Source organism: Ursus arctos, unplaced genomic scaffold (assembly GCF_023065955.2).
Source record: "Ursus arctos isolate Adak ecotype North America unplaced genomic scaffold, UrsArc2.0 scaffold_6, whole genome shotgun sequence".
Taxonomy (NCBI): domain Eukaryota; kingdom Metazoa; phylum Chordata; class Mammalia; order Carnivora; family Ursidae; genus Ursus; species Ursus arctos.
In genome coordinates, this window is record NW_026623078.1 from 82,166,892 (window position 1) to 82,192,204 (window position 25,313).

At 46.7% G+C, this 25,313-nt stretch overlaps 1 protein-coding gene across 1 annotated transcript in view; it reads right to left on the bottom strand.

The window, feature by feature from the left end:
* The window catches only part of FAM135B (family with sequence similarity 135 member B), a 177,864-nt gene that overhangs the window by 119,705 nt on the left and 32,846 nt on the right, over nt 1-25,313 (bottom strand). The window contains exon 2 of the mRNA XM_026495372.3: nt 15,405-15,484. Within this exon, the coding sequence (XP_026351157.2) occupies nt 15,405-15,484 (80 nt within the window). The remainder of the gene's footprint in view (nt 1-15,404; nt 15,485-25,313) is intronic.

A 25,313-nucleotide genomic window follows, 5' to 3' on the forward strand; every position in this document is an offset into this window, starting at 1 on the left:
TTCCCAGGGCAAGCGGCCTGTGGGCAAAGTTCTGAAGGCAGACTGGGAGTAAAGGGGCGAAGGGCAGGGGAGACAGAGGGAGATACACGCAAATGTCCTATATTCTAGTGCCAGCACGTTCGGGGGAGTGCTAATCCATATGCCACACACACACGTGGTCAGAAGCGGTAAGAACCTACGGGATATTCAGATAAAACATTAGGAAAAGATTATAAGAGGCGAGATTACTCCTGCCTGGAGGATAAAAGGCTCTGTGAAAATGGGAAGAGGAAACAGAGCTGGGGAATTTGATGATCCAGTAGGATTTCACCAGGGAAGGGGCATAAGCCCATGGGTGGGGACCACAGAAAGAGAAGGGGGACAGGAAGCAGTCCCGGCCAAGCCAGGACACATGTCAGGATAACTCGGAAAGTTTGATTTCAAAGACCTTGAAGCCAAAGTTTAGAAATTTACTGCTATTGGATGCTTCCCGCTTCCTATCAGAAACCTGAACTCTGGCCCTGAGACTGGGACCTCCTCTTTGAAATCCAATCCCTCCCTGGTCTTTTTCTCTCAGCTCCTCCTTGAGCCTCTTCATGAGCCTCTTTCCATCTGTCCACCCTTGGACGTTCCACCAGCCGCAGAAACCTCCACGTGCACTCGCGTGTCTGCACCGCTGGCTCGAACCTCTGGCTGCTCGCTGATGGCTCCGCGTGGATTAACCACAGCTCAGAGCCTCCCTGGAGCCAGCTCCGACTTCCCTGCACTCAGGCATTCGTGCACGCTGTCACGCTGAATTATTTTTAGGCGATGGAGTCCCCTCTCCTCCCTCCCAACTCAATCTGATATGGAAGTCGAATCTGTAAAACGTGGAAGCATGGTTTTATTAATGTCATTTGGTTCATACTTTGCAAATGTATAACATTTGTGAAAGAAAATCAATGAAATCAAGAAGCCATTCTGATTGACACGCAAGTTTGGAATCAACAGCTAAGGAGGCACAGGCAAGCTTTGCTTTTCCCCTGATTGCATAAGATACAGTATATTTAACATTTACAATAATTACTGTTTATAAGTGTCGGTGTGATAAATGCCTGATTGCTCCTATCCTTTATCCCCAACACTGGCTTTGGTTCTGTTTTTCATTTTAACTCCCAAGATCACTATCTCCCTTGATATTTCAAGAGCCCTGAAACTGATTGGAAGACAAAGGTTCGTCATTGATTTCTGTTGGAAAGTTCTCTCTCTGATTATATCCAACAAATGCTCATGCTCTTCCTCATGAATATTAAAGTCAAATAGGAAGCAAGGGGAGCTCAAAGTAAATGCTGACATTGCATGTGATACAATATAACCATGACCTGGGCTGCCGTCTGTTGTCACATCACGGCGCCAATCTGTGCTGAGCAGCTGCGGCATCTGGGCCTGGCATCCGTGCCCGTCGCGTGCGGGAGCCACGGAGGGGGTGTCTGCTGGCACCAGGTCATGTGACCGGACGTGTGCACCTGCTGCGTCCCTCCCACAGTGACGCATAGCTGAAAGATGGCCGGAGAGAAAGGCAAGTCCAGCACGGGCTGATGACGGTGACGAGGATGACAGCAGCTGACATCTGAGACCCCCCCTTGGGGACTCGTGTTACCTAACTGAACCTTCGACGTGACCCTGGGAGGGAGGTTCTGCCCCGCTCTCATTTCCGTACAGAGAAACTGAGGCACCAGGTACTTGGTTCACTGTTTCAAAGAGGTGGAACCAGAATTCAGACCCAGATAGACTGGAGTAGACTGAGATAATAACACAAACATTTCATTCGCTGCCTCTTTTATGAAAGTTTAAAATATTTAAGTAGTAGAATTGGGATGGCATATGCAATGTCCTTTAAGCCCATCCACGGAACATGGGCCGGGCAGCCCTGCAGGCCTGGTTTGTCACGACTCTGACAGTGCTCCTGTGCATGACTGGTGGATTCTGGGGGTGCACAGGGAGGAGGGTCAGTGAGGAGGCTGAGCCCACGAAAGAAGAATGGGAACCTGAGCCATAGCTATGTCATGAGGTGTGGAGGGGCCCCAAGAGAGCCAAGAAGGAGAAAGTCCCAACTGATGGAACTTGAAATCTGATTCAGTGTAGCGGTGACAGCGGGGGAGGGATTCAAGGTGAAGTGCAGACCCTCTTGCTGGACATGCTGGGTGGCAGGGCCATTTCTCAACATAGCTGATGTTTTCCTTCAGCTGCTGTTTGTTACAGGTCCTGTTTCCAGCACTAAGGGGGGAGGAGGGGCCACACCTGTAGGGGTGTAATGAGTTAAGTACGTTCCCATACACAAAATATTTAAAATATTCTATTTCCTGGCGCATAGAAGGCACTCAGTAATGATTTACTAAAAGTGGGCATTACCGTTACATCTTAGAGAAGATACCGACAATAAATGAGGATATGATAAAATCAGCTGAAGTTGTCTGAAGAAAACTAAAGCAGAATAGGGAACTGAGTGACAACGGGAAATCTAGTCAGAAACCTAAGGCAAGAGGCCTGTCTGAGGAGGTGCCATCGAGCTGACACCGAAACAGCAAGCCAGAATCCAGGTGGAGGGAACCGCAAGTCCAGGAGCTCGAGCTGGGAATGGGCTTGGTGCATCCAGGGAAAAGTACGAGGGCTGGGGCGGAGGGGCAGCAGATGAGTGGGAGGGGCAAGTCCCGGATCAGATCAAACGGCACCAACCAGCACCTGCCAGTGAGTTTGTATTTTGCTCCAAGGTATACAAGAAGTGATACAATGTTGTAGGTAAGAGCCAGACTGCCTGGGATGGGATCCTGACCCCACCGCTCCCCAGGGGTTTCCGTCAGTATTTCCACCTGGAAAATGGGGATGACAACAGCACCTCCCCTCTAGAGTTGTTGTGAAGAAGTGAATATTTGCAAAGAGCGGGAGCAGTGCCCGGAGCCTATCAAGCATTAATTATATATAATTAATATATATATTATATTATATATAGATAATATAAATATTAGTTTATAGCTAATATAAACATTAGCTGCCACTGCTGCTCCCCACTGTCCCCACCATCCTCGTCATCATCATCTGTGGATTCTGAGCAGGGAACTAACACCATCTGAATTATCCACAAGTAAAAATTAGTCCTCTGGCTTCTGTGAGCAGGTTATAAAGGTCGGCCTTTGGCAGTGGTGACCTGACCCGTGGGAGTGCTGGAGAGGGACACTGCATTGCTCAGAGATGGAAGCTGTGGCTGACGGTTCTGCGCGTGGAGATTTCAACCTTCCCCCGAGGATATGTACATGCTGGGTCAAGGTAAGTCAAGTCTTTACAGCCTACTGCCCACCCAAAGTGGATGTACTATTACCAAAAAGGTAAAAGAAGAATGCAACGTTGAAAAACAAAACTCTCGGGCTCTTCCTTCAAGAGCATTCTGAGTAAAAGCACACTTGAGAGGCAGTGCATTCCTCCTGGCTTCTCCCTTGACATGGGCCCAATTAGCTAACAAGACGAAATGGGAAATGCGGTTTCTGCAATGGCCCAAATACAATATAAATACAAAAAAAGTAAGAGGAGCATTTTCTGTTAATTTTCCTGCATGAGAAAACTTTTAACATGAATCCCATCCTCTTGTCTCTGGCTGTCTTTGGAAAGAAGGGACATGTTGGACAGACGCACTGAAAGCCAATTTGTGGGAATTCCTGATCTAGTAAACCCCACTCTCCAGGACACCCCGGGTCTGCTTTAAAATGTATCTCGTTCAAATTGCCTGCCTCTGTGGGAGAATTTTGCTCTGTACCATTGTCCCAAGTAATATTTTCCTAATTTTTTTACTGGGCACATATAAATAGGGCAATGAATCAGAGGCACTCTATAAAACTGAGAGTACCTTTGAATCTTGCTCTTTCAGGAAATAAAAATGGCTCACAGTACAATGTAACTGTTCAGACACTGAGCTGGGAACTTTATGTCTACCAATGGATTTAATGTAGCCAATTACCCAACTTCAGTTATTTACATAAAACATGGATGATTTTTACTATATCCCCAGACTACCTCTACTGGCATTACTTAACATTTGTTTGCAAAAATTTGTTCTGCTTTAAAATTTAACTTAAAGGGGAATCGGCATCATTCTTTTAAATAAAAACGAAGCCGTTGTTGCTTTCTAGGAGAGATTGGTGGAACGTATGAGTCACAATGGAGTAAGCATGGCTCAGGGACTCCGTTTACAGTGAAGTGGGGATGGAACCCAGGCACGTCCACACCAGTTGGGAAATGGACTTTTGACTTTGGACAACTGCAGCTTAGCTCCATCCTGGAAAACATCCTGGTGCTCGGGACTGAGCAATAAGGGTAACATATCCTAGAAAACATCTCACACTTTGGACTGAAACAGAGATCATGCAACGCTGTTAACTAAACAGCCAATCACGTGACAGTTTTAATACTGTCAGAACCAATCGTGAGTCTTTCAAACACTTTATGGAAGCTTGCGTCTCTTTGCCTTCAAAACCCTGCCTCCTGCCTACAGCTCAGAGCACGCCGGACTTCGGCTGTCTCTGCATCTCCCAGATTGCAATCCCTAAGACCCCAAATAAACGCATACAGTGATTTTGCAGCATGTCTTTCCTCCTTTAGCAAAACAAATCAGTGTCATTAAAGTCTAGCCAGATACTCCTGACAATGGGGGTGATTCTGCCCCTGCTCTCCTTGCTACAAAAAAAGGAAAATTAGCAAAGGTTTATTATCCTAAAACACATTTTTTTTTCTTGAATTAAACACAGCCTTGAAAGAAAACGGAAAATGAAGACAGTTTTCCATAGGGATTACGCCTCAGGACCATTATCTCACAGGTCTGCCATCTTCATCTTGATTCCCGGCAGTCTCAGGGCAAAGGCCGCTAGTGACAGAGGACGAATCAAAGGCTCTTCTTTCCCAGAGACAAACCTAGAATGGTGCCCACCTCAAAGGCTGCTCTTCTCGGCGTCTCTGTTTCTCAGGTGGGGCCTGAGAAATAAATCCTAGTAAACGAGATATAGGAACCCCACTAGCCCCACCACTGATCCCGGGAAAAGGAAGGGACTGCACACCCTCCCTGCGCTTCTCCTCTCCCCCCAGCCTGTGGCTCGCATGCCACGGCCAGAATTTCAGGAGTCAGCCTGGACCCTAAGGGGGTCTCGATAGTGGAGGCTGCTTGTCAGGAAGAGGAAGCAGGAGACAGCCGGAGCTCAGGGTCTGGCGGCCACGTGACGACACCGTGCCAGTGTGGTCTGCCCGCATCTGGAGTTTAATGCGAGTGAAAAGTCATCTTACATCTGGCTTAACACCTGATGTGCCATGTCTGCGTCACTCACAATCCCATACGATTACTAGCCAATATCCGTGTTAACACCACACTGCGGGGAAGGCCGACTTCAGCCTTTAAGCGTGCTGTGAGGTACAAATTATGATCCTCACCCTACAGATAAAAGACCTGAAATTCGGGAAGATCAAGTGACTTGCCCGGAGGCACAAAGCCCATAAGAGACTGAGCTGAGATGTGAGTCCAGCTTTCTCTGCCTTCAAAGGCCCTTAGAACCCCACTATTCGGTCTCTGGCACAAGGCCCAATTTGTCCTACTGGCATGGTTGAAACTTAGTTCTTAAAATAAATGTGGAAATAGAAAGTTTCACTTTTTTATTATTGAAATGGCCACTGATTCAACTTGTCCAGTGAATCTGGACCGTGCCCCGTATGTAGGACACCGGCCCATCAGCTGGGGCTGCCTTATGGCTTGGCCACCATTGTCAGGATGCCTGGAGTCTCCAAGCTGCCCAAGGGCCTAATGGTTGAGATTAAAGCAAAAAAATGGGGGGCACCTGGGTGGCACAGCGGTTGGGCGTCTGCCTTCGGCTCAGGGCGTGATCCCGACGTTATGGGATCGAGCCCCACATCAGGCTCCTCCGCTATGAGCCTGCTTCTTCCTCTCCCACTCCCCCTGCTTGTGTTCCCTCTCTCGCTAGCTGTCTCTATCTCTGTCAAACAAATAAATAAAATCTTTAAAAAAAAAAAAAGCAAAAGAATGGGATTCGACATATAAACAGTTCATTAAATTTCCTTGAAATAATACATTGGGCACATTTAGTCTTTATAAATGTTACAGTGCATTTGCAAAGACCTTAAAGGGAGACTGTCTTACTTTGCAACATTTCATCTAAGTATGAAGAAAAATCACAACAGTTCACAAATAGTTATTTGGAACGAATTAATTTTAAAACCAAAATTTAGGGGCACCTGGTGGCTCATTTAAGTGTCTGACTCTTGATTTCGGCTCAGGTCATTATCTCAGGGTCATGAGATCAAGCCCCATGTCGGGGTCCACGCTGAGTGTGGAGCCTGCTTGGGATTCTCTCTCCCTCTCCCTCGGCCCCTCTCCCCCCAGGTTGTACACACACTCTCTCTCTTTTTCTCTAAATAAAAAATAATAAATAAAATAAAAACAAATTTTACAGAACACAATGTGTATTCAACGTGGGAAATTGGTACATTTCCACATCTCCTAGGAAGTGAAGGGGGTCACCAAAAGTCAGAGCGCCTGGGGCCAACCAGCCGGAGGTTCTAAAGTTGCTCTCAGGACCCAATGTGGGGGGTGCAGAATCTCCCTCAGCAGGAATTTGGCCTTGAGAATGCTCCCCCTCCCTCTATGCCAGGGGTTCTGATATACGTATCCATGATCCCTTGGATTAAAAAAAAAAAAAAACCCACATGTCACGGGGCACAGACTCCCTCATTTTCACTGTGGAAATACTGGCCAGGACAGACTTGATCATTCTTCATGGTGGAGAGAGAGCCCTGGGCCCAGCTGGGCCGCATGTCCGGGCGAGTCTGGACCACAGAGAGTGAGGGTCCCCGCTATTCATAGTGGTCACGATTTCATGTGCTCAACCACTGCGGCTAGCTCAGAAACAAATACTTCTTTGATGATTATACCTTTTCCATCAGCACCAGGTGAAAATGCACCTGTGGGCAGGTCAAGAATGAGGACCCTCTGCCAAGCAGGTCCACCCTCAGGGAACCGGTCCCTTATGTTAAGGTGGTAAGACTTCAGCATTTCTTCACCTAGCTCTAATTCACTGAGCAGAGAAGATGAAACCATCCAATTATCTGCCATTAGGATCAACTTATTAGCTACAATTACAGAATTCCAAGGTTCTCACAGAGTACCAAGTTCATCTTGTGTGTCCATGTCAATTTCCTCTCTGATACTTTCTCTGCTTCCCATCTCATGTCACTTTTAGAGTGGACTTAGGAGGGGTGAGAGGGGGCATCTAGAAACTGGATCCCTCAGGGATCCCGCAGGGTGCGGTCCCCACACTTGGAGGCCTGAGGGGGTCCCTCCCCTCCCAGACATCTCCCTCATGGATACTCCCAATTCCACACAACTTGGTTCATTCTTAGACTCTCAGATACCATGTGGCCAAATCAGAAAGAGGTTGTCTTGCCTCTTGGACACTTCACTGTTTTCCAAATAATCATTTTTTTTTTAAAACAACAGCTTAATGACTATTAATTGAGAACAGAAACAGCAGTCTTCTCCATTGGGATGCTTCCTCCCTGTATTGCTGAGCCTTCGAGAGCTCCCTATGTTTTTTTTAACTGCATGGAATTCAGCTTCTTTTCTTTCTTTCTTTGGTCCACATTCCATTCCCTGATCTTTCATTCATTAATTCAATAAACGTACAGGGAACACCAACTATGTTCCAGGCATGGTGATAGGCACCAGGAAGTTAGAACAGAATAAAGCAACATGGTCCCAGGGTTTTAAGCATCATCCTCTTCATGGAAGATTTGCTTACATCCCTGAATATCCTCCTCCCACACACAAATGCAGTAAAAAGCGACCTCATTTTCATAAGACTAGAATGACTAGGAATCAACATACACTATCTTATAATATTGTCTTCATTGCCAAGGTCTCAAACCATGATGGAAATCCCAGCTGGGAACCTACCTCCAGTGATGGGAAGTTCACCCGGGAAGGCAACATGGTTGGGGGGGGGTGGCCTCTGGGAGTTCTGAGAGCTCTGGGGACAGCACAGGGCATGCAGGAAACACTCAAGGAGCATTTACAGAATAAGCAAAACCCCATCAGGGCTACTGTTTCAGTCCATATAGATTTCACCCGTGTCTGACTCTGGCTTCTTCAATAAAATTAAAAAGATCCCGAATGTATTGAGCGCTTAAGATGTCAATCTCCCTTTCATAATATTCACATTGTCAATTCTCAGGACTCCATGAAGAAGGATGAGGAGGATGGCTCCCATTTTACAGAAGAGGAAGGTGAGGCCCAGGGAGGGCAGCAGCAGGTTCCAGGTCAGCCGGTGTGAGTCGGACCCAGCCGGCTGGTCCGCAGCACGTGTGTGTAGTGCCCTAGCCCGACGCTGTTCTCTCCCCGGCCCCCAGGGAAGGCTACTCTGAAGCTTGTGTCCCATTGTCTCTGCCACGTGCATCAGGGGTCCCTCACTTACCCCCACCTTTCTCTCCGGTGCCCGTCCCTAACTCATGCTGGCCAGGGGCAAGCTGCCCCCACACACGCAGGTGCGGGCTGGTGGCGCTGCTGCCTGGGGGAGGAGCCTCACTCCGTGTGGGGGAAACAGCAGGTGCAGCTGTGCTGACGCCAGGTGGGCTGAGGCCCTGAGGACCTGCTGGGGGGCTTTCCTTGCTCTCTGAACACAAAGAGATTAGCCCCGACGACCCCAGGCCAGAAGCCAGGACCCCTGGAGGTCAGGTGTGCCTGACGGAGTCAGACCTGGCAAGAGAGCACAGAGGCCCTGGCGGGGAAGCTGCCCAAGCCCTGAGCAGCCAGGCCTCTCTCCTCCTAGGCCCGCATCATTCTCTCTGTCATTGTCACTCAGCCCCTCGGTCCCCCCAGCACCACGCCAGAGCCCCGAGAGAGCAGGGTCTGCCAGCAGGCTCTGCTTCAACAGCCTCACACGGCCGACTTTCAGAAACAGGTTTGAGGCTGAGTGTCTCCACAGAATGCACACCTACTCCGGGGTGGACGGGGAGATTATTCCTGCCACACGTGGTGGGCAGCTGAAGCAAGGAGCCCGTGAGCTGGTGTGTGTGCACGTGGGGGCTCCTGGTGTATCCAGGCACGTTCCCTGATCCCCAAAGCAGCCCTATGGGGTTGTTTCTATCACTATTACTCCGTTTACAGAGGGGGCTACGCACAGCGGCTCCTGGCACAGGGTCACAAGGAACCCAGGTGAACTCAGGTCTGGTTAACTTCGCACTCCACTTTCTATAATACAACTAACTGTTGTACAATTTCTAATGGTTTCTGGATACAGTTGATAAAGCAGCAGACCTAGAGACAAGGGCTCATGGGCTGGTGACTTACTATGGATGTGCTCCGGTGAGAGCAGCACGGGGAACACGGGGCAGGGAAAGGCGGGGGAGGCAGACATGGGTGCATTTCAGCAAAGGTCCCCCAAGAAGGGGACCGGCCTGATCCTGCAGGGGACTCTGGAATATGAGTAACATCTCAGCTTGTCCCATCGTGAGACAAGGCACGGGGCTTCCCTGTCCCTGTACTAAGAATCATGGGTGCGGGCAGGGGTTGGAACGGCTGTGAGGGGCAGTGGGATTCAGAGGCTCGGGCAAGTTCCAATCTTGAACAAAGTGCTTCCAGCAACCTGGGGAAGTCCTCCAAAGCCAAGTTGCAGGTGTGGGGAATGAGAACACGCTGAAATGGTGTGGGAGAAGCACAACAATGGGGGAGGTACGCGTGTGTGTGTGTGTTTGTGTGTGTGTGTGTGTGTGCAGTTGTGAGAAGGACGCTCAGATGGGTAACTGGTAATTTCGATGCGGGGGGACCTCTCCCTCCCAGAAGCTGCATCAGTTCCTTCTGTCAGTCTCCTGGACCCAAGGGGGAGGGAGGGAGGGACAGGCATTCAGAGTGGAAGGAACAGCAAGAGCAGAGGCAGAGACAGAGCAGATTGAAGAGAGCTTCCCAAGGACAGCCCTGCTGGTCAAGCAGGCTTAAAGATGCCATCTCAAGGACAAAGGAGGGGCGACACCGGGCTTGGCCCAGTAACAGCTGGGTTACAGGGCCACCTGGCAGAGAAGACTCCTGCCTGTCCAGGCGGTCAAAAGTGAGGGACCTGGGCTTCAGTGTTTCTGAGCTGACTGCTGCTCTCAGAAGCCAAACAGGTGAGAGAACATGGCTCAAATCTGGGCTTCACCAGAGACATCCTTCTGACAGCCCCGAGCAGCGCTCTTCTCTGACCCCAGGTGGGTACTCAGAGCCTGGGAGCGCGACTGTTATACCTGCTTAGTATTCTCCATGAAAACAGGCATATTTGATATTTAGGTGCACTTTAATGGACCCTGAAAAGAAATTATATTGATTCATTTAAAGAATAAATGCCCCCCCCCGCCGTCCCCTACATGGTGAAATTCTTAAATGCTTCTACTTAATGGAAATCACCTCTCAAAGCATTACTAAAACTAATCGTGGTAATTTCTATACATTTCCACGATTTCCCGTGCTATCTTCTCTCTGGCTTTGATGAGCCGTGATGAGAGGATGCCTTTTCTGTTGCCCTCTCTGACTTCAGTGGTCACCCCTCCCCCACCACAGGGGAATGTTTTCTAACATCTCCAGGGAGGAAGAGATGGCAAAATCTATTAAAATAGCACCATCTGGGTGGAAGGGAATCATCACAATTAAGTAGACTTAATATCTATTCACAGGCACGGACATGCCGAGTACTCGCAGCCCAGACCTCAGGAAAGACGAGGTGACCGTTCTGAGAGACCCACGAAAGGTAAGCAAGGCTGTGAGGCGAGCAAATCACATTTTAAAGTTTCTTACTTCTGGTTTCTCTTCCTGTTACACAGGAAGCCTCACATTTTAAGTGACCAAAATTCATCTCTGTATGTCTCAGGTCCCGGTACTTTGGTTTATAAGAGGCATCTGAAAGGTTTGGGGACAGCCCGGAGATGTCCTGGCCTTGGTGGGTCGTGACAGGATTGCCTGTAATTTATACTTTTCTATTTCTGGTAATGACCAAGACGCCGTGGACTTTAAATTCCCACTGGACACCAGGGTCAAACACCCCCCACTGTTCCCATGGCCATGGAGAATTTGCCCCCTCTGTGCCTTGCCCCCAGTTCCAGGAGCAGATGGGACACCTGTCACCCTGGCTGGGCAGTCAGCCGACTGCACACATGTCTGTTCTGTAATGCTGGGATCTTTCCAGAATGCCCGGGGGACGGTCCCTTCTGAGTTCAGAGCCCATCACAGTCTATTCTATAAGACACGCATTTCACTCAGACAAGAAGAAAACTTCCCCAAATCAATGAAAGGAAACACAGTGGCGTGCAGGTAAGGGCTGCGTCTCACACGGGAAATTATTAATTTTCTCTTATTTACAGAATCTCACCATAAACATCAAGCTAAGAAAATTCAATGAGCAATTGTTTCCCATCTCGAGAAGCAGTATCGAAGTCGTCTGCCTAACTGAAACGATCTCTACATGATGTGGCCACCAGGGGATGGACATGTTGAAGAAGAGAACAAAAATGTCTAATTCTGCCCCTTCATTTATGAGACAACACGTCGCGTTTGAACAGCATTGGGTTTGTGTCTTTGGAGTGTTCTCATTTCATCCAGCCAACCCGCGGCAAGGAAGTCCGAGTGCTTGGTCCGCATGGCGTGCCCCCCCATCCCCGTCCCCCGCAGTGCTTTCTCTTCCTCCGTCGGCCCTGCCACCCCACTTCTTTTTTTTTTTTTTTTTTTTTAAGATTTTATTTATTTATGTGACAGAGAGACAGCCAGCGAGAGAGGGAACACAGCAAGCGAGTGAGAGAGGAAGAAGCAGGCTCCCAGCAGAGGAGCCTGATGTGGGACTCGATCCCGGAACGCCGGGATCACGCCCTGAGCCGAAGGCAGACGCTTTTAACGACTGCGCTACCCAGGCGCCCCCTGCCACCCCACTTCTGTGCTCACCCCTGCACTGCTCAGGCCCCAGTCATCTTGCTACACCTCCCCAGATCATCCTTTCCTACCTTTGCCTGCTGAGCCAACATCTGCTCCCAATTCCAGATCTCACTTGGGACCCCATCTCACCGTCCACCTCTGCTGGACTCGTGGGACACTTCTCTGTCTCCCTCGGAAAACTGCGAGCCCCTCCGATAACCATTGTGTGCACAACAGGGACACTTACTCCAGGCACTTACTCTGTGCCAGACACTGTTCCAGGCATTTCCTTGCATAATTCATTCAATCCTTAACACAAACCCAGAAGGTAGGTACCTCTTACCAGCCCCACTTTGCAGGTGAGGAACCCAAAAATCAATCAATCCATCCATCAATCATATCAAAAACCTTTTCTAAATCTACACAGCAGAGAAGTGTTGAAAGTAGGATTTGAACCTGGAAAGCCCAGAGTCTGTGGCTCTCACCACTACTGAATTCTGTGCTTCTAGACACAGCAAACCTTTTCTGTTTTAGAGATAAATGGAACAAAAGAGCCAAATTAAATCATGTGTCCCTGCAAGACCACTCCACTAATGAATGTCAAAGACATCATTAGGTCCCATGTGCTTTGATGCCTTCTGGTTGTTTCTCAGTATATCCTACCTTATTGTCTAAACATCTGTTTTTCTTTCTTTTTGCTTACTTAGAACTACATGCAGGTGATGGAAATCATGCAAACACGACTGTTAAAACCTCTTTCATTGTTCTGCCTGCAGAGGGCGCTCATCAGGGGTGGTGTATATTCCCCTCCCCTTGATGTGGGCTGGCCTTGCACCCGGCCTTGACCAATGCAATGTGGGGAAGAGACCCTGTGCCAGTTCCCAGCCCAGACTGTCAGAGACCTAGAATCTCCTTTCTCCCCTCACTCCCCCTCTTTCTTTCAGTGACCTGAGCCACCATGTGAGAGGCTGGACCACCCGACTGGAAACAAGCTCAGCCGTTCCCTTGAGCAGTCCAGCCATGCCAACCAAGGATCAGACACCTCTGATGTCATGATCTCCGACAACCCACCCTCTCTGCAGAAACCGCAGCAGAAAGCAGCACATGAATGACCTGGCTGAGGCCAGCCAACTCAAAACATCGAGAATAAATCATGGTTTTAAACCACTAAGTTTTTGGCAATGCAGTGATATCTAACTGAAAATAATGCAACTGGAAATTCACCTCGAGTAAGAAATCATGAATGCTATCTCTTGCTCACTCATGGAGCAATCCTTATGGTAATTATTGCTGGCCTCTATGTTAGCATTCCGTCCTAAACAGTATGCTCGTGTATATTCCAAGGGCATAGCAAGTGTACCCCAGTTATCCCTGTGTCAAGTCAGACCAAAGAAGAAGAAAAGCTTTTTTTTTTCCCTCCCCTAAACTGCATTTCATTTGTCTTTGTTTCTGCGTGGAAAGTCTTCCTCTCCCCAAGCCCCTTGCCGGGCTCTGCCGGTGGCTGGATATCCAACAGCCCTCTGGGTCCCCATGGTGGGTGATGGGGACCACCAGCTCCGAGAGAAGGCTCCGCTGGTGAATGAACAGAGCTCAGGCGCTAGAGTCACAGGGAAGGAACTGAGTCCTTGTCAGGTACCTGGGGATGCCTGTGGGCAGGTGGGCTGGGGTGCAGATCCCACCCGATTTCCAGGTCCCAGCTTCATCCCTGAGAATACACCTAGCCCCGCAGACCCGACTATGTGGCCACTCACAGGTCAGACTGACTGGACCCTGACATTGGGCCAGTTTCTCTCCTGGCAATGGACTTGTATCATCTCTGGGACTGTAAAATATCCTTCTCCTTTATAATCTCTAAGACAAGAACACTACAAAGGATGGGTTTTTGTCCTCATTTTGGGGGTGAGGAAATTAAATTTCAAGTTGCCAATGCCTGGGGTCACACAGGAGTTCATGCAATGGCAGGATTCCTACTCCCTCTGCCAATCCCACCAACCGTCTGCTGGCAGAAAGTGGGGTGGAGATGGAGCGCTCCACAGCAGCGGCAGAGCAGGGAACCGCAGGCTTCCGGAATGCACACGGGACATGGGAGACCAGGGGCCCGCCAGTCTCCATTGCCCAGAGAGGAGCAGAGTGGAAGACAAGGAATGCCCTGGAAAGGGGGTGACTTGCCTAGTACTTGACACTTAACTCTGCCCAGAGTCAGAGGAGGAACGGGTGGTTTCCAGCATCTTTCTATTTCTAGACCACAGGCTCTGGTGAACCTACTGCCTGTAAACCACAGCAGTCCTTGATGTCATCCTGTGTGGTCTGAGTAGCCTGCTCTGCCCCACGCCGCCCACGCCTCCTGCAGGTGGAGTTAAGCCAACCACTGCGTCTACACCCCCAGTCTGGCGGTACTTCATTGCATGCAATTCCACTCACCATAATATCACTGCCAATAGTGAAGTGGCCCAATTGCCAGGGAAATTCCAAAAGGAATTCTCTGAAGGGTAGTTATGACCAGAGCTTTCAACTTCACTGGATTTAATGTCTACAATAATCTTTACTACCTCTACTTGTATCGTTAAAGTTAACCAGATTTTCCATAGCTCTGTCTGCATATCTCATTCCTTTCTCTCTCTCCCATCCCTATAGGGTTTTTTTTGTTTTGTTTTTAAAGATTTTATTTATTTGAGAGAGACAGAGAGAGGGAGAATGAGCAGTGGGGAGGGAAAGAGGGAGAGAGAGAGAGAGAGAAGCAGGCTCCCACTGATCAGGAAGTCCACTACGGGGCTCAATACGAGGACCCTGAGATCAGGACCTGAGTCGAAGGTGGAGACTTAACCAACTGAGCCACCCAGACGTCCCCCCTCCATCCCTATGTTTTTCTACCTCATACTGTATGACTGATCTACACATTCTCCCAAATTTATGAATGTAAGTATTTCCTCTTGGTGTCTATCCAACTAATAAGCTCTATATTTTGGACTCAACACTCTATTACATCAAGCACCTGCTGGGAGTCCCGGATGCCCACTAATACTCAGCCTCCTCCAGGTTAGAACCTGGGCTGTCCTTGGCAATCCTTCTCCCCAAGCTGGGAGTGTTGATTTTGACTCCTCCTTGTGCCTGGGGAGCACAACCACAACTGCCAACTTAATCAGTCCTCTTTAACTAGCTGATTGTCGGGATTGACAACAGGATGCCATTTGCCAGCGTCTTCCTTCCTGACTTGACTGTAGCCAACCCTTCACAGACAGGTTTAACCCTGGGAGAGTGTGTTTTCCTTCAGCCAGGTTCCCCTTGCAACAATGTAGACACAGGGTTACACCAACCGTGGGCCTCCATTTCCAAAATTCACTCATCCAACATTCAACACGATTTACTGAATGTCGCTATGTGCGTTGCACTCTGCTATGCGCTGGCATGTAGTGATAAATGACTGTTTACCAGTGGAAAACAAGTGTCCCACTGCCATCCTCCTGCTCACCTGTCTGCCCAACGATGGAGGCGCTCAGTCTGTGGGGGATCCTTGAGGACACCTTCAAGGTCATTCGGATCTGGTAATACCTAAGGAAAAAACAGAAGACAGGCTGATGAAGATCAGACTTCTTAATGTTGGCTTCTTCTAAAAGTACCTAGACTTACTCCTAAAGACCAAAGGGAACATAGAAGTTTCTAGGCAGTGTGCACAATCACTTGGCATCGAGGAGAGACAGTGGGAGAGGGATCAGATGGGACCATGATGGAGAAAGGAAGTTGAGTTGAAGTGAGATCACGGAGACACATACAAGTTTGGTGGCAAAGGGGAGAGGGAAAGGGATAGTGGGTTGGCCATATGAATAGGTACATTAAGGGGCATGGCTTTTGTTTAGTCAGGAAAGTCCATCCTACGAGAAAATGGAAGCTTTAATGCCTGGTGCAAAACCCATCCCTAAAACTGAGTTCCTATCATGTTGCGAGACAGACAAACTCTTCCTTTAGAAACAACAGCTGGGTTGCTGAGCCTGGGGGACCTGCCAACCACTCCTCCAACGTATTTCTGTGCCCTTATTTGTAATACATCACTCCCATTTCCAAATTCCATCATTTCAGGACATCGTGCAGGTTCCCACACTATCAGTAACCCTCCTATCTGGCCACTTCCGTCACAGGGCCACAAGCACGTCCCTGCCTTTGCAATTTATGGCCCTTCCACTTGCAAACACTCAGGAATACTTCTGGTGTCACACTGTTCTCCCCTTCCACCGATTTCAAGCCTATTGTGAAATGGGATGTAAATAAAACAAAGTGAAATAGAGGTAAAATGAACCATGAACACATCAGTCTCCGCTGGCTCATTGAGCTTATGGCTGGGGGCGACACTGCACTGTGAATATACTAATAGAAGGTTCTGTTGACAGGCTCGTGTTTGTTGTACGTGTGTGTGTGATAAGCAGAGGAGATGTAGAGCAAAGCACCATTGCTAGAGTCACAGCTGGAGTTTGGGTGACATCATTTAGGAGCTGTGTGATTTTGAATACACAACTTCTCTGAACATATGTCTGTATTTGTAAAATGATGATAAAAAAAAAAAGGACCTGCTATGACATCTGCTTCCAGGAAAGATGGAGTAGACATACTTTCCCCATCCTTCCCACCATAACTAAAACCTCCAGACAGCATGTATAGAACAAACAAAAGATTTTTACAGATGAAGAAGAAAGCAAACAGTCTATGGACCTCAAGGTCCAGATAAAGACATGCTGGTGAGTTCTCTGCATTTTCTTTTTGCCTCGTAGACCCCAGAGAGAAGCCAACCACCCAGAAATTCTAATGGGTGCAGGACGACAACAACAAAAAAACCCGCCCCCCCCAAAATGCCTGCTTTTTCTAGTCAAAGGACAGAAAAGGGGCAGCCTAGCAAGATAGAAAACTCTTAGACAGTAGTAGCCGTACACAGCCACGAGACACAAAAATTGTGACCTCACCTCCACACACACCTGCAAAGAGCAAGTGGGAGCCTCGATGTCCACCACTGCCAAGCTTTACCTAGCACCCTCCTCACCTGGCAAGAGAAGGTCTTTGAGTAGGGAGCCAGATTCAGATTTTCCTACTAATAGATGGTGATGAGAATCCCACCTTTTAAAAGTACAGACTATGGGGGGGGGGGTCTGAGTTTCTAACCCCACCCAGCAGGAACGAGGGCACACATATGCTCAAATGATTGCTGACAAAGTTCAAGACCAATTCAATAGAGAAAAAGTAGGCTTCTCAATCAATGGTCCTGAAGCGACTGGATATCCATAGGCAAAAACCAAACCCAAACCCAAACCAAACAAAAAGCTCAACTTCGATCTCATACTTTCTATGAAAATTAATTCAAAGTGGGTCATAATCTTACATGCAAACTGTAAAACTATGAAACCTTCGGGAAGAAAAATAAAAGGCGGCTTTAAAATCTAGGGATAATGGAGGAGTTCTTAACCTCAAAAGCACGATCCACACACACAAATAACTGATAAATTGGACTTCACCAAAGCTAACCACTCGTGGCCTGCAGTACGTGCCACTAAGAGGACTGTAAGACAAGCTACATGGTGAGAGAAAATACGTGCCGATCACAGGCAGTTGACTGTCATTATTTACGGATTCTGTACGTATGGATTCTTCTACTTGCTAACGCGTATCTACAACCTCAGGGGCTCCACGGTCACGCAGATGTGCTCCCAGATGGGTAAGTTCTGACTCCCCCGTGCACCTGTTTCACCTGAGCTCAAGCAAGACAACACTACCTTCTGTTTCTAGTTCGCATGCTGTAAACACATGTCCTCCACAGTCTATTTAGTGCTACTTTTTTTTTGTATTTTTGTGTTTTTTATTGGTGACTCTGTTATTTAAAATGGCCCGTAGTGTAGAGTTGAAGTCCTGCCCCGTGTCCCTAAATGTAGGACACCAGTAGAGACAACAGTCTGTTAGATGAGCTGCACTCAGGCCTGAGGTCTAGTGCCACTGGCATGAGTTCAATGCTAGTGGATCAAAGATAGATTAGGTAGGTAGGTAGGTAGATAGATAGATAGATAGATAGATAGATGATGGATGGATAGATGATGGATGGATAGATGATAGATGACAGATACATAGAGACATAGATGGATGACAGATGATAGATACATTGATGGATAGATAGATAGATAGATAGATAGATGATAGATGATGGATGGATGGATGGACAGATAGATGATAGATAAATGGATGGATAGATAGATCGATGATAGATAAATGGATGGATAGAAAGACAGATAGATAGCACTGCTGTAAACAGAAACACACCTAAAACAAGGTTACGTATTGATCAGTTGATGAACATGTCATGACAAAAGCTCCCAGCCCCTCACTCTACGTTTCCTCGGGAGTGATGGCTCGTTACACAGAGGCAGTGTACTCCCACCGTGAAATCCGTGCGGGAAGCACGATCACAAATCAGCTCACATATCTGTGTGAGGGAGACTGAGGCAGGGGGGGACAACCTGTCTGTAGGAGACACCTGCTCCTTCGCGGCCACTAATTACCCCTGTGCAGAAAGGATGACTGTGCAAGCAGAGAAAGACAATTATCATATGATTTCTCTCATCTATGGGACATAAGAAGTAGGAAGATCGGTAGGAGAAGAAAGGGAAGAAGAAAGGGGGTGGTAATCAGAAGGGGGAATGAAGCATGAGAGACTAAGGACTCTGGGAAACAAATTGAGGGCGTCAGAGGGGAGGGGGGTGGGGGATGGGATAGGCTGGTGATGGGTAGTAAGGAGGGCACGTATTGCATGGAGCACTGGGTGTTATACGCAACTAATGAATCATCGAACTTTACGTCAGAAACCAGGGATGTACTGTATGGTGACTAACATAATATAATAAAAAAACATTAAAAAAAAAAGAAAGGTTGACTGCGTATTGCTAGGTCTTTTGGGTTTTCAAGGGAAGACAGGAATTTGGATTTTTTTTTTAAAGATTTTATTTATTTATTCTACAGAGATAGAGACAGCCAGCGAGAGAGGGAACACAAGCAGGGGGAGTGGGAGAGGAAGAAGCAGGCTCATAGCGGAGGAGCCCGATGTGGGGCTCGATCCCATAACGCCAGGATCACGCCCTGAGCCGAAGGCAGATGCTTAACCGCTGTGCCACCCAGGCGCCCTGGAATTTGGATTTTTAACAGAACATCTTTAAAACGTGAAATGTTGCTTCATAAATTAACGACAGCGACAGGAGCAATAACAGCGACAGCAGAACAATGAGGGGCAGCCACCGTGGCCACCGCATTCACAATCAAGCTTGGTGTCGACAGAATGGCGAACTTGCTGGCAAACTCCCCACACGCCAATCCTTGGCAAACGCTGATGGATACAAATACCAGACGTCACTTCTGGTGTTTCTTTAATAAAAACACCCATGTGTTCCCATAATTTCATCATCAGAGGAAGAGATGTAAATCCCACCACCACCACCACCAGTTTTAATATTCTAATGGCTTCTTCTCTGAACACAAAATGGGTCACTCCCTGCCAGAGGCGATATATCACTTTTCTATCAGGCGGTGCTTAGAGCAGTTATCGCTTTGTGCAAGCCTTATTCAGCATCGTTTGCCAGGGCCTGGACCAGGAACTTCCACGTATGCAATCCTGTTGCAGCCTCTATGAATCCTCTGTGAGAGAAAGCAACGTCTCAGGTGTTACCCAGAGAAGACAATGGAAATACCGAACTACTTACCCAGTAGCAAAGGGCAGCCAGCATTCTAATTCAGAGATAAATGTATTTTTAAAATTGAGTTACCCTATGTTCCAGCAATTGCACTACTGGGTATTTACCCCAAGGATACAGATGTAGTGAAGAGAAGGGCCATATGCACCCCAATGTTCATAGCAGCATTGTCCACAATAGCTAAATCGTGGAAGGAGCTGAGATGCCCTTTAACAGATGACTGGATTAGGAAGATGTAGTCCATATATACAATGGGATATTACTCAGCCATCAAAAAGAACGATTTCTCAACATTTGCAGCAACATGGACGACACTGGAGGAGATAATCCTAAGTGAAATAAGTCAAGCAGAGAAAGACAATTATCATATGGTTTCACTCATTTATGGAACATAAGAAGTAGGAAGATCGGTAGGAGAAGAAAGGGATAAAGAAAGGGGGGTGATCAGAAGGGGGAATGAAGCATGAGAGACTATGGACTCTGGGAAACAAACTGAGGGCTTCAGGGGGGAGGGGGATGGGGGAATGGGATAGACCGGTGATGGGTAGTAAGGAGGGCACGTATTGCGTGGTGCACTGGGTGCTATACGCAAGTAATGAATCATGGAACTTTACATCAAAAACTAAGGATATACTGTATGGTGACTAACATAATAAAAAAATTATTATAAAAAATAAAAATAAAATAAAATAAAAAATTTTTGCCTGTGACACCTCATAGGAATCACATTTTACTGCATACATTAAAACCTTTTATACCCAATTCCAAAGCACTGTCTGAGTTCTTATTCCTTTTAAGCACTTGATGTTGCTGAGTCTTACTTCAAGGAATCAGTTATCATTTTGAACTTCGGATGCGTTACAGGCACGGGTTGAAAGAAATAAGTTTCAATTAGACTGGCCCAACTGGGTTCTGCCCTGATTAAACAGAATGCTTAAACCCCTTTAAGAATTCTCTTTTATCTGACATGAATTTCTGCCAGGTCATAAATCCATAAACCACGTGTCCTACCTGACATACATGATATCATTTGATCCCTGCAGGAAACCTTTGATACCCTTACTATGATTTCCATCTTAAAGATGAGAGAACCACCTCCCGGAGATGAAAAGATTTGTCCAAGTTCACGCATTCAGTAAGTAATATTAACACATCTCCAGGCATGACCTCATTGTTTCACACATGGATCTCCTTTAACCATCTTAAATCCACCTTCTTCTAGCTGGGGTCATTCACGAGGACATTGTGAAGAAGGGAGCAGTTAACTCAAGTCCTTGGAGGGTGAACAAGGGGTGAGGGAGTGAGTTGCCGTCAGGATGGAAGAAGGAAGCGGAAACCAGGAGGTAGAAACCTTCAGACAGTGTGCCAGCACATTTGTCTCGATTTGCACATGACTCCTTTTGGGATATAAATACATACAGTCATTTTTTACCTTATGGGCTTCCATCTGTAAGAGTGGCATCAACTACGCCCTTTATATAATGAGGTAGGCAGAATAATGCCCCTTCCAAAGACAGTTACGTCCTCATCTCCAGAACCCGTAACAGAGAATTACGTTTGCAGGTGGCATTAAGGTTGCCGAACACCTGGCCTTGAAATGAGATTATTCTGCATTACCCAGGTACACCCAGTGTAACCACAAGGATCCTTCCAAATGGAAGGAGGTAGAAGAGAGAGTAACAGGGTAACGCAATGTGAGAAAGACCCTACCAGCCGCTGTAGCCTTCCCAGGTGGCAGGTGCCATCAGCCCCAAGATGCAGGTGGCCTACATGCACTGGAAAAGACAAAGAGACAAATTCTTCCCTAGAACCTCCACAAAGGAATACAGTCCCTGCAACACCCAGATTTTAGCCTTGTGAGAGCCATTTCAGACTTCTGACCTCCAGACTTGTTAGATTTTAAATTTATGTTGTTTTGAGCCACTTAGTTTGTAGGAATTTATTATAGCAAACTAATGGATACAGGCTTTCAAATTTCTTCCTCGTGACAGAGCTCATGGGCAGCAGTGACTACCCCTATGTTAACAATATATAGACTGACTCAGAGAGGTTAGGTAATTTTCCTACAGTCACATGGTTAGTTAATGGAAAGTTTGGGGTTTAAAATGTAGGGCCATTTGACTAAACCAAACTCTTATTTGGTGGTGGGGGGGGGGGCAAACCCAGGTGTTTTAAACTTCATTAGGCTCCCTTCAACTTCCCCATCATTATTATCACCAGGAGTCCAATCACATTCTCCCTCTGATCACTAATGTATTTCCCTTTGTTTTCTCAAAAGCACCTTCAGAATAAGAATGCTATCTTTTGCTTCTTTTGTATTCCTTAGAGCTCTTAGCACTGTATAAGGAGAGAAAAGCATCTAATAAACATTTGTTCTTGGTTGATTATAGAAGTATCCACCACCAGCAGCTGCTGGAGGAGGAAAACCATGTCCTATTCATCTCTGTATTTCCAGCAACTAACATGGTGCTCGCACACAGTTGGCATTCCATCAGTGTCAGAGGAATGAAAGAAAGAAGGGAAGGAAGAGAGAAAAAAAGAAAAAGAAAGATCGATGGATCTTTCCAATAACAGAGACTCCTTCAAAAACCATGGGGTTATACAATCCACTCCCAACATCTACAGTTCTGTGAGTGACTAAGAATCCACATGCAATTTTTATGAAACAAAACTAGAAATGATATTCTACGTGGGAATACAGAGATCTATGATATTTTGTTATAATCACTTTCATATCAGGCATGTTATGAAATAACCACTCTGACCCAGAGACAGGTGACATGACCTAAAGCACAAATCACTGTGTTTGCAAAAGGGTCAAAACTGAGACTCTGGAGTCAGAACGCCTAGGTCCCAAAGCCAAACAGGCAAACCTCAAATAATAACTTCCTTCTCTGAGCCTCATTCCTCACAGATGATGCTATCTGCCCCAGCCTCACAGAACCATCATGAGCTACAAACAGGATGTGGGCGTATGGCCCTTAGTATGAAGCTCAACCTTTAGTATGTCGATAAAGAGAAAATATTGTTGTTACTATTACCTAAGACATGTGGAACAGACATCATGCCGCAGCTGTGATCTCAATCTATCCAAGCTCATGGCTGGGGTGAAGCTGGGGGAAAGGTGATGGCTTGGGTGGGACAAGGTTCAGAGACGCCTGTGGCACACAGGACTTGATAACACAAAATGGCAGACACCAGAAGTAATACTCTGCTCTGACATGGCTGTGCCCACATGGCTAAGAAGAAAACCCTCTTTCTTTGAGTGTCCTGAGACAATATAGCATAGTGGTTATGAGTGTGAACTCTGGAACTCTGCCCTGACTGTGATCTAACTTGACCATGGAAGACCCGCTGGTTCCAAGGCAGAACTCTCTACCCTAACAGGGAAGAAAGGGTAGTCGTGCCAGTAAGAGAGGCCTTGGTGTTCTAAAAAATTAACTAAAAAAAGGAAAAAAAAGACCCAGGAAATGACCAATATATTTTTACTGTACACTCATAGGCTGACTCATCTGTTCTGACAGTGTCCACCCACCATAACAGGACTACAAGCCACTCTGTTGGATTTTATTGGCCTCAATAGCAAATAATGAGATACTTTTTCAAGAAAAGTCCACTCTAAGATATTTATAAATGGCACTACAGATAAAGGGCTGGTATCCAAGACCTATAAAGAACTTCTCAAATTCAACTCCCCAAAAAACAAATAATCAAGTCAAAAAATGGGCAGAAGATATGAACACTTAATGAAGACATACTAATGGCTAACAGACACATGAAAAAATGTTCAACATCATTAGCCATCAGGGAAATTCAAATCAAAACCACATTGAGATACCACCTTATGCCAGTTAGAATGGCAAAAATTGACAAGGCAGGAAACAACAAATGTTAGAGAGGATGTGGAGAAAGGGGATCCCTCTTACACTGTTGGTGGGAATGCAAGTTGGTACAGCCACGTTGGAAAATAGTGTGGAGGTCCCTCAAAAAGTTAAAAATAGAGCTACCCTATGACCCAGCAATTGCACTACTGGGTATTTACCCCAAAGATACAGATGTAGTGAAGAGAAGGGCCATATGCACCCCAAAGTTCACAGCAGCATTGTCCACAATAGCTAAATTGTGGAAGGAGCCTAGATGCCCTTCAACAGATGACTGGATTAAGAAGATGTGGTCCATATATACAATGGAATATTACTCAGCCATCAGAAAGAACGATTACCCAACATTTGCAGCAACATGGACAGGACTGCAGGAGATTCTGCTAAGTGAAATAAGTTAAGCAGAGAAAAACAATTATCATATGGTTTCACTTATTTGTGGAACATAAGGAATAAATAGCAGGGAGGGCATTAGGAGAAGGAAGGGAAAAATGAAAGGGGGGAAAAAGAGGGGGAGACCAATCAGAGAGACTATGGACTCTGGGAAGCAAACTGAGGATTTCAGAGGGGAGGGGATGGGGGGATGAGTTAGCCCGGTGATGGGTATTAAGGAGGGCACATATTGCATGGAGCACTGAGTGTTATATGTAACTAATGAATCATGGAACACTAAATCAAAAACTAATGATGACTAATATAATTAAAATACATATATATATATAAAATAAAATAAGAAGAAAAGTCCATTCTAATATTTCAGCAAAATTTGCCTGGTTACTTTGATATGATCAAAACATAATGATTGTAACAATTCAGTCAGACTCCACCGATGTTAAGGGGATGACCTTTCTCATTCCTTCATTCCCATCTCCTTGCTCATCCAGAGGGGCCTGTAAGACACTCACACTCTGACCTGTCTGCTCAATGGTCATAGTCCCCTCCTTCCTTACAAAGCAAAAAACAGTTTTTGCCAGAGAAAGAAACATGCCAAGCTAAAAATACTCACCGCTCCTGACTCTCTTGCAGCTAGGAGAGATCCTGTGATCCTCTCTTGGCTAATGAGAAAAAAACATGCATTGCCAGATGGAGCAAAGAGGAATACTTTTAAAGGAGAAGTCTTGGGTTTCATGACCCACGGGCTGTCTGTCCCTTCTCTGACTGTCGTCCCCTGACTTGATACATAAAGAAAATACCAGTGGGCATTAAAACAGCCATGTTTTGGCCATGAGGATAAAAGCCACATGAAAACGATGACAGAGCAGAAAGACAGAAGAAGTCTGAGTTCTTCGTGTCCTTGGTGACATGGCAGTATGGTCTATTTCAGGATTTCTTGTGACATCTTGTAATTTTTAAGCCAGGATTAGTCATCTGTCTGATCATTTGAAGCCAAACACAATCCTGATGGATGGAATCTGATTCCAGACCTCACTGGGGCCGCATTTACCATGGAGGAAAACTCAGAAGCAGCGATATCGGCAACCTGATTTCTCTCACTATCTTTTCTCTTGGATAGAAAGCTGAGCTTTTCCTTGCAAAAGAGCCATTAAAATCTAAGAATCCAGGTTAGACTTTTGGGTAGAAACAAAGCAGATATTTCTGTCCACTGGAGTTTAAAGCTGCTTCTTCAGGGGAAAGGGTCTTCTCCGCAAAGCTGAACCCAGCTCATTGTAATGCGTTCTCCAACAGGGTTTAGGTCTAAAGCCCCAGGTGACAATCGAGCGCCTTCAGCTTTACTCGATGGGTATGCTGTGAATCTATAAGGATGTCCTGAAAACTTCAGGGACA